Source organism: Cupressus sempervirens, chromosome 5 (assembly GCF_028749045.1).
Source record: "Cupressus sempervirens isolate cs-2001-9-10 chromosome 5, ASM2874904v1, whole genome shotgun sequence".
Classification (NCBI taxonomy): Eukaryota; Viridiplantae; Streptophyta; class Pinopsida; order Cupressales; family Cupressaceae; genus Cupressus; species Cupressus sempervirens.
Window position 1 is genome coordinate 850,948,060 of NC_143122.1, and position 15,193 is coordinate 850,963,252.

General features: G+C 34.6%; 1 protein-coding gene across 4 annotated transcripts; it reads left to right on the forward strand.

The window, feature by feature from the left end:
- The first annotated feature begins 7,813 nt into the window (after nt 1-7,813).
- LOC149558584 (lipase-like PAD4) lies at nt 7,814-14,053 on the forward strand. 4 transcript variants are annotated; one of them, XM_089832753.1, is made up of 5 exons: nt 8,214-8,396; nt 8,491-8,536; nt 9,268-9,592; nt 11,291-12,013; nt 13,007-14,053. In XM_089832753.1, the coding sequence occupies exons 2-5, from the start codon at nt 8,508-8,510 to the stop codon at nt 13,790-13,792; spliced, it is 1,863 nt and encodes a 620-aa protein (XP_089688879.1). In that variant the 5' UTR covers nt 8,214-8,396; nt 8,491-8,507; the 3' UTR covers nt 13,793-14,053. The 4 variants fall into 4 exon arrangements, with proteins under 4 accessions (XP_089688878.1, XP_089688879.1, XP_089688880.1 ...); XM_089832752.1 differs by having other exon boundaries at nt 7,814-8,536; XM_089832754.1 differs by having other exon boundaries at nt 8,302-8,536; nt 9,274-9,592.
- Nucleotides 14,054-15,193: the final 1,140 nt, after the last annotated feature.

Here is a 15,193-nt window from a genome sequence, read left to right on the forward strand (position 1 = left end):
ATAGAAAATGAACAACGAGACTTCATAATCGAGAGTTAGGATGATTTACCAATACACGAACACTATCAACGAAAGAGGAGAAACACAAAGTTTGTAGACCCAATCAATAAAAGGATGGAATTTAATCATCGCAGATTATAATCAGGATAGACCACGGTGGCTCACTAGCGAATATGAGGGCATACAGGAGGATTAGAAGAGAAAATATTTATCAGATCTAAGCCAAACTAGGGAGGGAGATGACAAGAAGGGAAGTATAAAAGTTAGCACCTGACTCAATAGGAGGGAAGATGATTTAACATCTGAGTTAGTGGTAATAGAATCATCAGCGTAAAACAGAGAAATGTGAACCAATCATTCTTACAGAATATCAAACAAGAACAGGATAAATTATTGTAAAAGATGACAAGCTGAGGAGAATCGACTTTATTAATCAAACAATCTATCGTAGAAATGATAGTTATAGAAAAATGACCAAGCAAGATAGATTAAGGATTATCAAGAAATATTCGTTGGACATCATCAGAACATATAAATTATTAAAATGGGTTCAGACTATTGTAAGAAGGGACATTATAAATAGTCAAGCAATGAGCCAATTCAGATAATAATAAAGAGACCTGGTACGTGTATTAAAATAATAAGGAAAAAGGAGTTAAGATCGAGATAAACAAATTCAAAGACATTGCATCGAGTAATCAATGATAGGGCTACGTAGTGGGAAGTGAGTTGCATAGTAGTGACACTAATCAGATCATTGTTATAAGTTTTGACATATATTCAATGTCTCATCTAAACACAACAATCTCCATAGTCATTAATGATTGTTATATAATCATGTAGGAGTGGGACTTACCAAATCAAGATACCAAATATCAATCTTATTGGTTGACATATCGAACACCCTTATAAATTGTACTAAAGAGGAATAGCCCATCAAAGATGTAAATTGGATTGTAGATCCCTTCAATAATCAATACGAGTCAAATACAAGTTGGATAAAAACTATTTTTTTGTGATGAAATCAGTCTCAAAATCTTTACGATTTGATGAGGGACATTACAAAAATGTAATCACCCTAAAATGGGCTAGCAGAATAAAAGTCATGTTTTCTCTAAATCAAGACATAGCCCTAAATTATGTCAACCTGACATAATTTATCAAAAACAAAGAAACTCCTAATCAAACATTAAATTATCATTAGTTGATCATAAATCAAACATTAATTACCTTGGACTATTTAATTAAATCAAATAATTAAATTCACTTGGCTAAATTAATTAATTAAAATGAATTAATAAATATTCTCAACTACATGTCACCACAAAGGGGACAAGTAGACAGAAAATTAAGAATGAACCATGGGCGTAATCTCACATGGATCACTCAAGGATGAATCCTAATCACTCTTTGACTTTGAATCTACACCACTCATTCCCCCCTTCATTTCTATAAAAAGATGGATTTGAAGATCAAATGGTCCATTCACTTTGCAATTTAATGTTATGACACCTATTTACTTAGATTTCATTACTATGCTAAAGAATTAATAGCTTATTTGAGTAATTGCATCTACTAAATAGATAATGTTTTATTAAATCATAATGGAAATTCACATTCAAATGATGTTAGAATTGCATTATTTTACTTGTATATCTCATTCTAAGCATGTGTTGTTGTTGATTAGGATCTCAATTTGAGGGCAATTGAATCATCTCTTAATCACACTCTCTTAGATAGAGAGGAATCTCACACTTTTGCTAGCTTCATTTTTCTTATTATTTGATTAACTTTACACTAATCTTATATTGAAGTGTTGTGTTATTTATAGGTAAAAACTTCACTTACACACAATGTGTTCTATAGATCGCAAGACTTTATGAACCTACAATTTTGAAACATTTTGTAAAAACTAGTGCACATCCCCTTTGTTATGTATCCATTAAACAAGTGTAAAAATTATGGATTGAATCAAAATGATTTAAATAGTAAATGTCATTATTTACTTTGAAAGAGCACTGTCCAACTGAGGTAAATCAAGTCCTAGGTGGACTCGACCAAAAATAATGTTCTTTAAAAATTAGCCTCTAGAAATCTACTAGATAAACTCATGGTGTGACTAGATTGGATTTGAGCATCATCTAATCACTGAAACTTTGAATTTCAATCAATGTACAAAGTTGCCCAACTAAATGAATCGTCTTTTAGAATCACCTTTAGAGTTGATCAAAACACCTAATTGGACACTGGAAACTAGCAAACATAAAAATTGGTATACAGATATACCCTCTACAAAATGATTTCTAATGATTATATCATAGGTTAAATATATACTAATCCTTGAACTAGCCACTTTCATTTTGTTTTACAATTGGATAGGTTGTAAAATAACAATTTGCATTTCATTTATATTTGTTAAAAATATCAGAAAGGGCTTAGAGGGCTAAAATCTCGCACATCGATGCATGAAATGCCATCATTATGAATCAACAATTTGGATCTCATGAACATCAGTAGATTACAATATATTGCTTCCTTAAAATAGCTACCTAGAGGTGCCTTCACTAAAGAATGCAAAAAATCTAAACAAATTACATCTAGACTTTACTTTGAAAACTCATTAGATGATCACTTTATGATCTAAAACTTGGGATGTAGGTTCACTCTTATGCATGTAGTACAAGGAAAAAACTAGCAACTTACGAAAATCAATTGGACAAATGTTATAAACTCTTAAATTTGACCTTTTACTAACCATTGCACTTAACAACTTGGAAATATGAATAAATTGTTGGCCTTGGAACATTGGGAAACTGAATTCATGAGGATCTAAAAATGGTATCGGGGATATATGTCATGTGCAGAATACTAGGGGACACTAAGATTACACTAATCCTCAATGGGTCATGATATGTAAGACCTCAAAGTAAAAAACTTGAAATTTTAAAAACAATGTAGAATACATATTGACATGCCACAACCTTAACTAGGCATATGAAAAACATATCTAAATTGACTATGAATGACCCAAACTCGAAGCATAATCTATTTGATATGCAATGAATGCATCCACAAGTTAGTAACTCATGACACATGTTAGCCTGCTTTCAACACCCAACATTTCAAACTTTAAAAAAAAAATGAGCTCTATGAGAAATTTCCTTAATTACTTTTAGTAGATTATATTGATGTTGTGTTAACAATACTCTTGTGAATATTGTGTTGTAAAGAAGAAACATCAAAGGTGAACTATTGAACTTGAACCCTAAAATGTAAAATTCAAGGTTCAATGTTCAAAACATAGGTTGGTCAGTTCAGGTTTGAATGCTCATGGTTTAAGATCACAAGTTCAACATTCACAGGTTCAATAGTACATGTTTAGGTTCAAATTTCAAATGCAAAAGGTTCAGGTTCAAGGTTCAAGAGTTCAAAAATCCAAAAACTTTATTTGGACCAATAATTCAAAATTGTTCTTCAAACTTTCAAGTCAAAAAGTTATCATATTGAACTTGAACCTCGAACTACATAGTTCAAATTTAAAGTTCAAAGTTCAACTTCACATCTACTAATTAAAAAATGAAAGTTAACATAGATTCAATAGTTCAAAGTTCAGTATTCTAAGAGCCTCAAAGGTTCAAAGTTCAGGTCTAGAACCAAAATTCAACAATTTATAGTTCAAAGTTCTAATCCAGTTCATAAGTTCAAAGTTCAAATTTCAAAATGATAGTCTCAAAAAAATAGTCTTGGTGTGGGGGTAATATATCCAAATTTAACTGTTGGATTTCTCTTAATTTTGGATATGTTGTTGAGAAACAAATTTCCCAGATTCTCAATAGAGCAATTAGCGAAAGTTTATCAGAGGTAAAAGTTATTAATCTTTGAGTACATGCCTATCAAAATGGACTAACATCCTCAAGTTTATATTGAACTTGAACCTTGAACCACCTAGTTCAAGTTCAAAGTTCAACTTCACTAGTTCAAAAGTGTGGACCCAAGTTCATAATCAATATCCAAATGTGACTCAAGATCCCCAAACCATGAATGCAATTTGACATCGTCATAGTTCAAAAGTTCAAGATTGCACCTGTCCAAGTTCAAAGGTTCAAAATGTACAGGTTCAGGTTTGCAAGTTCAAACTGTTTAGTTTTAACAACTAAAACTTGTAACAATAGATTTTCTAAAAACTGAAAAATGGGTCTCAGTATAGGAAGCATAGCTCTTAGCTCCACTATTGGATCTTTTTGATTTTTGGTATGTTGTTGAAAATCAAGTTTTCTAAATAATCAATGGTGTGATTTTTGTAATATGGTCATATTCAAAAGTTATAATGGACTGTATGCAGGTCAATCAAAAAACAAACAACCGCGAATTTGTTAAAGCCAAAAAAATAGTCATGTGTTGCAGGGGGCATAACTTTTAATCCTACCATTGGATTGAACTAGATTTTGGAAATATTTGGGGAAACATAATTATATGAATTCTCTCTAAGCCAATTTGCAAAATTCATCATTGATAAGTAGGAGATAATTTCCACAGCAAGTCAAATTGTGATATTGCTATCAAGATTTAACTGTGTGATTTTGAGTCAAACTCATTGACCCATGTTTCATGAGTAGTGATTCAACATGAATCCATCTCTCATGAGAATAAATGGAACACTTAGCACTCAATGGATCTAGGTGATGCTCACAAGGGTCAAGCACCGGGACTTCCCGGGAGGTCACCCATCCCAATACTACTCCAGCTTGAGCGCGCTTAACTATGGAGTTTCCTCCATGGTTAATCCCAAAGCTTGCAACCCCATTTGTAAAACCTTCACCAAGTGTTGTGCCTTAAGAACCATTCATTAGAAAGCCCCTTAAGCTCATCAATTAATAAGTAGGAGATAATTTCCATAGCAAGTCAAATTGTGATGTTGCTATTAGGATTTAATTGTGTGATTTTGAGTCAAACTCATTGACCCATGTTTCATGAGTAGTGATTCATCATAGATCAGAAGTTATGAATGTTGGGGTGTGACGCCTTCTAAACTCCCAGTGATAATTATAAGATCATAACAACACTTTGTCATCAACATGTGCCACCTGTCCAAGAATACATATGAGCATTTTTTTAATATGGTAAATGTATTTTTTATTATCTATAGTAACTTTGAAATGGGTGAAATATTAAAGTGATAAGAAGAAGATTATTCATGAGAATAATTAAAAGGATTTTCAAGAAACAGTTACTAGAACTGAAAAGTAAGTGAAAGATGTTATTTATTGTGAAGCTTTCTAAATAATGGCTTGGTTCTTTTTCCATAAGTCTTGAGGCTTGAGGAAGGGGAGAATACCTTCTAATTGTAACAAGGAGAGGGAGATAGAAGAAATTTACTTCTATTTTTTAGCAACTTGATTGTAATGGTAGGGCCAAAACAATCTTGTCGCTATTTTGTTATATTTTCAGGATAAAGAAGAGTATATTTATGTCAAATTGTGAGGTTTGAATACTTATTTCCCAGTTGAAATTGATCATGTGGTTTTTTCTTCCTATTTTGAATATAGTTCTACACTATCCTATCTAGTATATAAATGTTTGTGAATCTGTCGGTATACAAACTTATAATTTGTAAAATTAGATATTTTTTTTCCTTTCATTCCCTCTATAATGTGAAAGGCTTAATAAATGGTCTTGGGGTTGTCTATAAGTTTTCCTCTCTTCGTTTGGTTTATAAATCTAATAACCATATCCATTACATGGTAATGTGTGTGGGTGTTAGCATGCCTTAGTGCCTTTTGGTTAAAGATATATCCAGTTATTTAAATTCATTGAATATCTTTCTAAGAGGGAGTTGTACCTCTCAATTCAGAGGAAAACTATCAATCTCATGATAGTCTTTCCAACTGTTAGTTCTATTTGTCTTCTCATTTTGGGCATTTAAGGGTCATCTGTGAAGATAATTTTGAGGGGACAAATCTATTTACTACCAACACACAAGATGACCCAAGATATGCAATTAGAGCAAGCATGTTCAACTAGTTTACAGTTGGGAAAAAATGCAGTTTGGTGACCTACCTAGAATAGACACTTTACAAAACCACTCAATCTGCAAGTATGGGTTTGGAAATGGGCATATGAGATGAATGTGAATTTGGGAAAACATACCTTTCAATTGATGAGACATGAAATTCACAAGGTACACTTGAATATTGTATGTCAAAAAGGGCATCTTCAATTAAGTGCATAAAGGACCACACTTTTCAACATGATAATCTCAATAACTTTGTTATGATGTGGGTTGGAGAATTACCCTCTAATCCTGATTTTGCTCCCAATATTATATACTCGTATGAAAATTAAAACTAAGGGCTTTCTTGGACATTAATCTTTCATGTTTTCCTTCTTTTCACTAATACCTTCCGTGTATCTCATTTAGGACCAATCAATTTCACTACTAGACTAAAGACCTATTGACATAACCAATCTACTTTTTGAAAGAAAAAAAAATTACGGATGTCCTTCACAAAATATTTGTAGCTACCCAATACAAGAGCACGAGCCTTATGATTGAACTTTTTTGGCTAAGAGCCAAAGACTAGGGGCTTTCTTAGACATGAAACTTTCATGTTTTCCTTCTTTTCACTTATATACCTTCCTTGTATCTCATTTAGGACCAATCAATTTTACTACTAGACTAAAGACCTATTAACATAACCAATCTGCTTTTTTAAAAAGAAAAATTAATGGAGGTCCTCCACAAAATATTTGTAGCTAACTAATACAACAACACAAGCCTTATGACTGAACGTCTTTGGCTAAGAGCCAATGATAAAGGTGGGTATCCATTCTGCCAAATTTGCTCGAGACACAATCTTGCCCTCATCCCCTTTTCAATGTCGGAGCCACACACTTACTAGCCTTGATACTCTTTCAGAACATTTCAACTTCACCAATAGACCAAGGACCCATTGACAACCAATCTACTTTTAAATCATGTTTTATCACACAAAATTGAGTATGTACATGAAAAATCTTCCGTTGGCAAAAAAATCAATCAACCAACATTTTTTCATATTTGGATGTGATTGAACTTCATAGAGGTAAAATCCTCTCAAAAAACATACAATAATTATAAATTAAACGGCATAAACTTCATTGTTAATATCCATGGCTTCGTTTCATAAAACTTCCAAATGACGTTTCTGCGTGATCACACGTTCTATTTTTAGGCGGGAACGAAATCACTGTTGAAGATATTTAGGGCCCGTTTGGTGAGCGGAATAGAAATACGTATTCTGGAATACATATTCTGGAATAGAACATATTCCTGTTCTCCGTTTGGTTCAGCCAATATTTGATGGGAATTTGCAGACCCGAAAATTTATGTTTTCTAAAATAAATAAAAATGGAATAGGAATACGTATTCCAATACCACCTTTTTTGGTGGAATTGCAAAACCCCATTTTTGGGCAAAAAATGGAATACATATTCCATTTTTGCTTCGTATTCCAATCCCGTTTTGGTGCATCCAAACAAAGAATTTACAATTTTTAGAATACGTATTCCTATTCCGCTCACCAAACAGGCCCTTACTGAAGTAGATCGCCTTCCGTAATTAACTGGAGGGGTTTGTTTACGCTGTAAATAAACAGACTAACATGAAGACCCGCTTAAGCTCAGTTGTTTGGCTGTGATTAACAGTATCTCATTTATCTGATTAAGAAAGTGCTTTTCAACTTAATAAGATCATTTGACATTGAAACTGAAAACTTTTAAATAAAAATTGCAAATTTAAACAAATGATGCATTGGTGAGACAGTACAATTGTTGATTTGATATGGTATGATCCATCAATATGCAGCCTCTTCCAGAGAGTTTCCAAGGACTTTCATTTTTATTTCGTGTCTTAATCTCTAAGAAAAATTTCACAAGAATATTTGCATTATTGCAATCCAAATTCTTCGTATGACACAGAATTTGACATTTCCATACATCTTACTTCTTCGCTGCATACTTGGCCTACACGACACCTCTGTTTCAATGCATTTTCTTAGATCTTGCTCTGCTGCTTCTGAGATGTTTAGTTTTTTGTTTGAACGGCAGAATAGTAGAAATCTATCAAGCAGACTCTTCCGCAAAGCTTCCAAGGACTTTCTCTGTAAATTATCTTTTCCAGGAATATTTGCAATCCGTCCAATATTTTCTTCACACGTCAGAAAATTTGACACGACACGACATTTCCAGTGAGATGACTTGTCCCCCAGCCTTTTCTTCCAAATTGTTTCCTAGATATTGCTCCGCTGCTTCCTCAAAAAAATATTTTCGTTTAAACAAGAGAGAATAAAACATTAAGAGGGTTATAAATGCGATGCGCTTCTCGCAAGATCTCAAATGCTTCTGAAAAAAGTCTACAGGTGCACAACCTAATGCTGTTCTTTCTTGTTTTGGAGTGTTGACAGCTACTTATCTTTATGTTTATGTAATTTGATCGCTTCTTTCAATTAGAAGATAGCAGGTGACAAGCCATGGATTCAGGTTTCACAAGCTCTCCAAAGTAAGCTTTCACTTACAAGTTTGAAGACATTTTTATGCCTGTTTGTATGAAGATTTTTACATTACAACATGTGAAATGTTTTTCAATTGATAGATCATGAAATTCATGATCTGAAACATTTATGAAGTAAATTTTTCACATTATTTACTCCAAATATCTTTAATTCTCATGTCTTAATTTTACTCCACTGTTAAGTAATTTGTATGAGAATGTAGGCCTCGATTTTTCGCCTGCTGTTGATTAATTTGTATGAGATTGTAGACCACATAAAATTAGGTGCGGTCAAAATGACAGATGTATTGAGATTGTTGATTTGGTGGTCAGCACTTTCTTAGAGAGATTCATATTGTGAATCGGGTTAAATCTGGTATTTGTATCAGGCATCAAGTGGTATCAGAGCCTTGAGTCAGGGGTTTGAGTCTCCTTTCAGTGGGTGCTGAGGGGGAGATTGTTGAGATTATTGACTTAGTGGTCAACACCTTCTTGAAGATTCATGCTGTGGATTGAGTTAAATCTGGCATTTGCATTGAAAATTAACAGTTCGAATTTTTTGTTGCAACGGTATAATCAATCAGAATGTCTTTTGTGTGGTCAAAAACAATAGAAATCTGAAACATTTGAGCAAACCCTAGCCAGTTTAATGAGAAAACCATTAAGGGGGTTTCAACTAAACGAGCATTGGTTTTTGTAATGCCCATGTGGTGCTAATTAGTATAATTGTTTTTTAACAGGTTCAGTGTTGGCCGGGAGCTCGCAACTTTGGTTGCTACCGGTGGGGTCCTGCCTAAGGCTTGGCAGGGGATCTGTAGTGTTTCCAGCAATAATAGAGACAGTTTTCTTCTGATAAAAGATGGAGGTGTAGCATATGTGATCTTCCCTTCGTTTCATAAAGAAGATTTCATTGACCCGGATAGCAAATATGGAGAGTGCACTATTCAAAACGAGGAAATCTTCTGTGGTGGCCAAAAGGGTAATGATGCGAAACCGGCCCTTGTTCACAAGGGAGCTCTCAACCGATTGTTGCATGTACTGGAAAATTCAGATTTCAAGGCCAAGGTAAATAGACCCTTTAATCCATATTATAAGGTTGCTTTATGATGGTATTATAAGGTTGCTTTATGATGTAAGAACCATGCTCTTTACCCACCTGCAGTTTTCATCAAATGCACATTTTTTAACAAAATTAGTCAATGAGATATCTGATTGATCAGCCTGATACGGTTTTTTTTAAGTTTTGCCTATATATTATGATGGCTACACTCATTTCAAAGTGCAGCAGATTAGCACCAAAAAACCATTAAATAAATCCCAAAGTATGATTATCATCTATTTTTGTTGCATCGCATGGAAACTGAAGCTCCGCATAGGAAATGCTCACGGGCTTAAATTTCATCCTTTAGAAAAGGAATACTAGAAGATTTGTGTAGTATATCAGGTAAAAATCTACCTATGATTTTATAACTATCAATGCTTGTATCATGCACTTTTGTATGCTCGCTCATTGTCGATCTTTCTATAGAGGAATTTATGCAATCACAAATTTTGTAATTTACAGGGCCTTTAATACATGTATTACTATAAATTTTCTTTATGCTGTTGGAATATTTTTATACTAGAAAAACATTTTCCTACTAGGGTTAGAAATCAGAAAAGAATTTTGAAAGGGCCCCAAAATATTACAGGTGCCCAAGAGATCACCGACTGTCAGTTTATTGTCATACTTAGATTCAATATCTATGCCATATTAGTCTGCTGTTAATTTTCAGAATTTTAGGATAACATTAGAGCTAGATTCGATGTGATTTCATTGATGGAATGTCCAAGAAGTTGAGAACATTTTGAAAGGTGATTCTTGAAGGATAATAAACAGAATCTATCGTAAAAAGATTAGTGCAAGTGTGATCGACTAGTGCAAGTGTGATCGACTATTTAAAGAAACCTAATGAGATCTATCCAACAAAAGTCTATTTATTATCATTGAGTGAAAATACCAAAGCATCTTTTGCAATATGCAAGCCTCTGTTTGAACTTTGAAGGTTGTCACCAATGGTCTTTTGGTGTATTGGCTACATGAGAAGTAAGCATCCCTTATTTGCTGAATATAGAAATTTCCCGTTTTTATTATTTCTGCTCTTAAGTTTCAGGAGTTTTATCATCGCGTGGCCAAGAAAAACTATATGTCAGTGAAGGAAAACAAAAGTATTTGGTATTTTATAAGTATAGCTACAAATGAATTGATTCGATTGTTATGTTTTTGGGGCAAGGTCAACTGGTTAAGGTAGGCATGATAACCTGAAGCATAAAGGTTCAAACCCTGCTGAGTACAGCCCTTTAATATTAGTTTCCTCTAGTGTGATTCCATTCATTTTTATCCAATATCTTTACATTACAGAATTCAATTCCACAGTAGCGTTCCCCCAATACTCGTAAATTTCAGTACACCATATTTTTATAGCTTACAAATTATCATCAAGAAGTATTTAACCAGTTTGATCAGCAAGGGGTTAGAACAGATCCCTTGAATTTTCTGCAGCCACAATAATATGAGGATTAGCCCAATGGTTCAAGTCTCCTTGAACTATATTGTCGTCATGGTGATGATCCAGCTTTGCACAACGCTGAACAAATACCAATTATTATCAAACAGATATTCCTCAATTTTCAGTACCCATTGAAAGGGCCTATTTAACCTTAATTAGTAGAGATCGAAGATTATAAGTAGAATCTGATTCCCTTTTCTGTTTGTTCCATCAGATGCAGTGTTTAAAGGAGCAAGCCATTATATTTGTGGGCCATTCCATAGGAGGTGCAGTTGCAGCCCTGGCCACTCTCTGGTTTCTAGAAAAGCGGTTGAGAAACTCCAATTTCTTTTGCATTACATTTGGGGCTCCTTTGTTTGGAAATGACACAGTTCGGGAGGCAATTGGACGTGAGGATTGGTTGGGAAGATTTTGTCATGTTGTCTGCAAATATGATATTGTTCCTAGGATGTGCCTTGTACCATATGAATCAATTGTCAAGCCCTTGGATGCAATTGTACCTTATTGGCAGAGCAAAATGGGCATTGACTCTGTTGATGTATCACATTTTTCCATTTCGGAAGCTGCCATGACTCTTCTTAACAATGTCCTGAAGTACACATCTACAATAGCAAACAATTACCCTGGAGAATCTGATGTAAGAAGCCCGTTTGTACCCATCGGTACTTACATGCTTTGTTCAACCCATGGCGCAGCTTGTTTTGAGGACTCTGAAGCTGTCCTTAAATTGCTGCATCTCAGTATGCAAAGCCAAGAAGGAATACCATTCGATCAAATTGCAGGCGCCTGTATTTCAGAGCACACGGATTATGGCCATATGTTGGAAGATATCGATGAAGCCTTGCTGAATGCAATACAGTTTGCAAACTCTGTCACAAATTCCTCCTTTGAAATGGGAATAGCCTTGGAATTGGAAGCAATCGATGTTGGAGCGCAGGTAAACTTACTGATTTTTCTAAACTTGTAAATGTTTCATAGTTGCATGATTCCTGCTCTTAAGATCATAGACAATCTGCAAGAATTGCTGTTTAATATATTTCATTATAAGTTAGACATTTTCCGGAAATTTAGTTTTTCTATTTCTCACTCCAGAGTTTATTAGCCTAGTCTTGAAGATCATTCAGTGAAATTTTGCCAAAATAAATATTTTACTATTTGGTCCCTGTATAGCAGGCTGGATAGGAGAGATGAGCTTCTATGAACGGGGAGGGTCATTCTTCACTCTTAGAGATACGGTCTACTCTCCAACTGACCAGCGGTTTCTTATACTAAAATCTAATAACGTTATCGCTTAACAAGTTTTGGTTTTGATAAGTAGGAGAGTTTTTCCACATCAAGTCAAATTGTGATATTGTTATCAAGATTTAACTGTGTAGTTTTTGAATCAAATTCATTGACCATGTCTCATGAGTAGTGATTAGTATGAAACCATCTCTCATGAGAATAAATGAACCACGTAACATTCATTATATCTAGGTGGTGTTCACAGAGGTGAAGCACCAGAATTTCTTGAAACTTGAAAAGATTTAACTACAAAATTTCCTCCATGATTAAAGCAGACTCTCTCTACTTACAATATCACAAGTTTGGGTTTTGTTTGATGTCAGTGAATAACCTAACTCAAAATCAAAAGGCTGAGTGTATTCTTCAAGGATCAATAGCTTGAAAATAGTTATCCTCCCAACGTTGTTGAATTGCATCTGTAGAAAAAGGTTTTAAAAACGTAAACCGAAACCAGAGATACCTAGCCCAGGTGTAAGCCTCTGGTCGCTTTAGCACACATCACGATTTGTTGAAATGCATTATCAGTTGTTCCATTTCACCATTGGTTTTTAAAGCTTTAGCAGTTTCTTAGTTCTCTGCATTCTTCCCTCTCAGTGTTGTTTCCTTTGTTTAGACACTGAGATGTCGATTTCTTATTTATAAGCAGGACAACCATGCATTTCTTGCACTCAGAAAAGCTGGAGAAAAGAAGAATGAGAAAGAAATAAACATTGAGAGACTCAATATAGAGTTAAGCAAAAGTCAAAGTTATATGGCAGAGTTAGAATGGTATAAGACACAATCTAAGGACAAAGGCCCTGGCTATTATGATGCTTTTAAAGAGATTGCTAACCAGAAAGAATTTTTGGTAGATATGGCCAGAATAAAGCTGGGAAATTTCTGGGATGACATTATTGATCAGGAAGAGAATCATGTATTGCCCAGTGACTTCCGAACCAGAAATAAATGGATCAATGCTGGTACTGCATATAGAAGGCTTGTAGAGCCTCTGGACATTGCAGAGTACTATCACATAAAGAAGGGAAAGAAAAGCTATCTTTCAGATGGGGTCCGACCGCATCGTCACATAGTTCTGGAGAAATGGATGAAAGATAAAGAGAAAAATCGCACTGGTAGAGCTAGAAAGGGCCGAAATGTTTTTGCATCCTTAACAGAGGACTCGTGCTTTTGGGCTCATTTAGAAGAGGCTCGTAAAGCATTGATAAGTCTCCAACAAGAGAAATACACGAACGCCCTTCTGAAAGAAAGTGTTGAGTTTGAAACATACGTTGGGAACATGATCAAAGACAAGAGTATTTCTGCTGAGGTATTTATGGAACAGAGTAGCTTCATGATTTGGTGGCAACAATACAGTAATATCCAACTTCAATACCCACAGTGGAGGTCAAGCTCTCTCTTGTTCAATGTGATGGCTAATGGCAGTTGGAATTAGAACGTAATTTACAAGGGCTTTTTCTACATCAACAGATATATCATGGAGCATGATTCATTAGCATCAGTTATCTGATATGGGAGTCAGATTTCTTATTTTCTGGTTCAGTTTGTTTGATTGACGAGTGCAAAACTTTTGCGCGAAGTATATTGTTCCGCAAATGTATTTTCCATTCCAGTTTGTAATTCCTATCAACTCTGTTTTCAGCAATTCCTTTCCGATCTTTGGATTGATATATAGGTGGAATGAGTTAATTTAAAAGGTTCTCTGCCCGGATGTCTGTTAAAATCGAGATGTGTTGCAGAAATGGGCTTCCTCCGTTTTTTTTTCCGAAAAATGGGCTTCTTTGTGTGAAAGGGTAGTGTTGCGTTTGTGATACAGGAAAAAGCAAGAACAACCAGTTACGAAGTGTAAGTTACGAAATGCATTTAAGATTCATATTACTGTTTTTTTTAAATTGAAAATATAGTAGTGATTGGAGTATATATTCAAAAAGACTATAATGAGTAGTTTCATCTAAAATTAGGTGTAATGTTTAAGTTCATAGTAAAATATATTATTAGTATTATATTGCTTTACCAAAAAAAATATAACAAATAGTATTGAACATTTTCAGTTTTTCTCTTTCATTTTGGAGCATCTTTGGAAGCAAGTTACTTCTATTTCTTCTCTTTCTTCTCCTTCTCTTTTGCCTCCTTATTTTCCTTATCTTCTAGTTTCTCTTCCTTGCTCGATTTTCTCTCTCTTTGTATTGTGCCTTCTTCATCTCCCCCTTGTCCTTCTTCTCGGTCTTCTCTTTCATCGCCTTCTCCTTCCCTTTCTTCTTCATATTCTCCTCCATTTTTGCTCTTTTCCTCCTCCTCCTCCTCCTCCCTTTCCTCCTTCTATTCCCCCCTATCCTTTTTCTACTTCTCCTTCTCCTTCTTCCTCTTCTTCTCCTCCTCAATCTCTTTCTTCTTCTCTTCCTCCTCCTCTTCATTCTTCTCTTTCTTCTTAGTCTCCTTCTTCTTCTCCTTCTTCTTCTTTTTCCACTTCATTTTCTTCTTTCTCTTCCCCTTCTTATTAGTATTCTTTTCTTCCACTTTGTCAGCCACCCTTAAACATCACACACTAATGAAAAATTTAAGCATGGAAAAATAAGTCAACTTTGATTATTTAACACTTTTAGCCTAGGAATGAAGCTTTAGTGTGTGATGTTTAAGCCGTCCACACTTAGTCTTGCACTTCTCCTCCTTGGTGTTTTCCCTGTTCTCCACGTTCTCCTTCACGATCTTCTCTTTCTCCTTCAACATGATTATCCGATCTTTGGATTGATATATGGGTGGAATCAATTAATTTAAAAGGTTTTCTATCTGCATGCATGTTAAAATTGAAGTGTTGGGAAAATGGGCTTCCTCCACT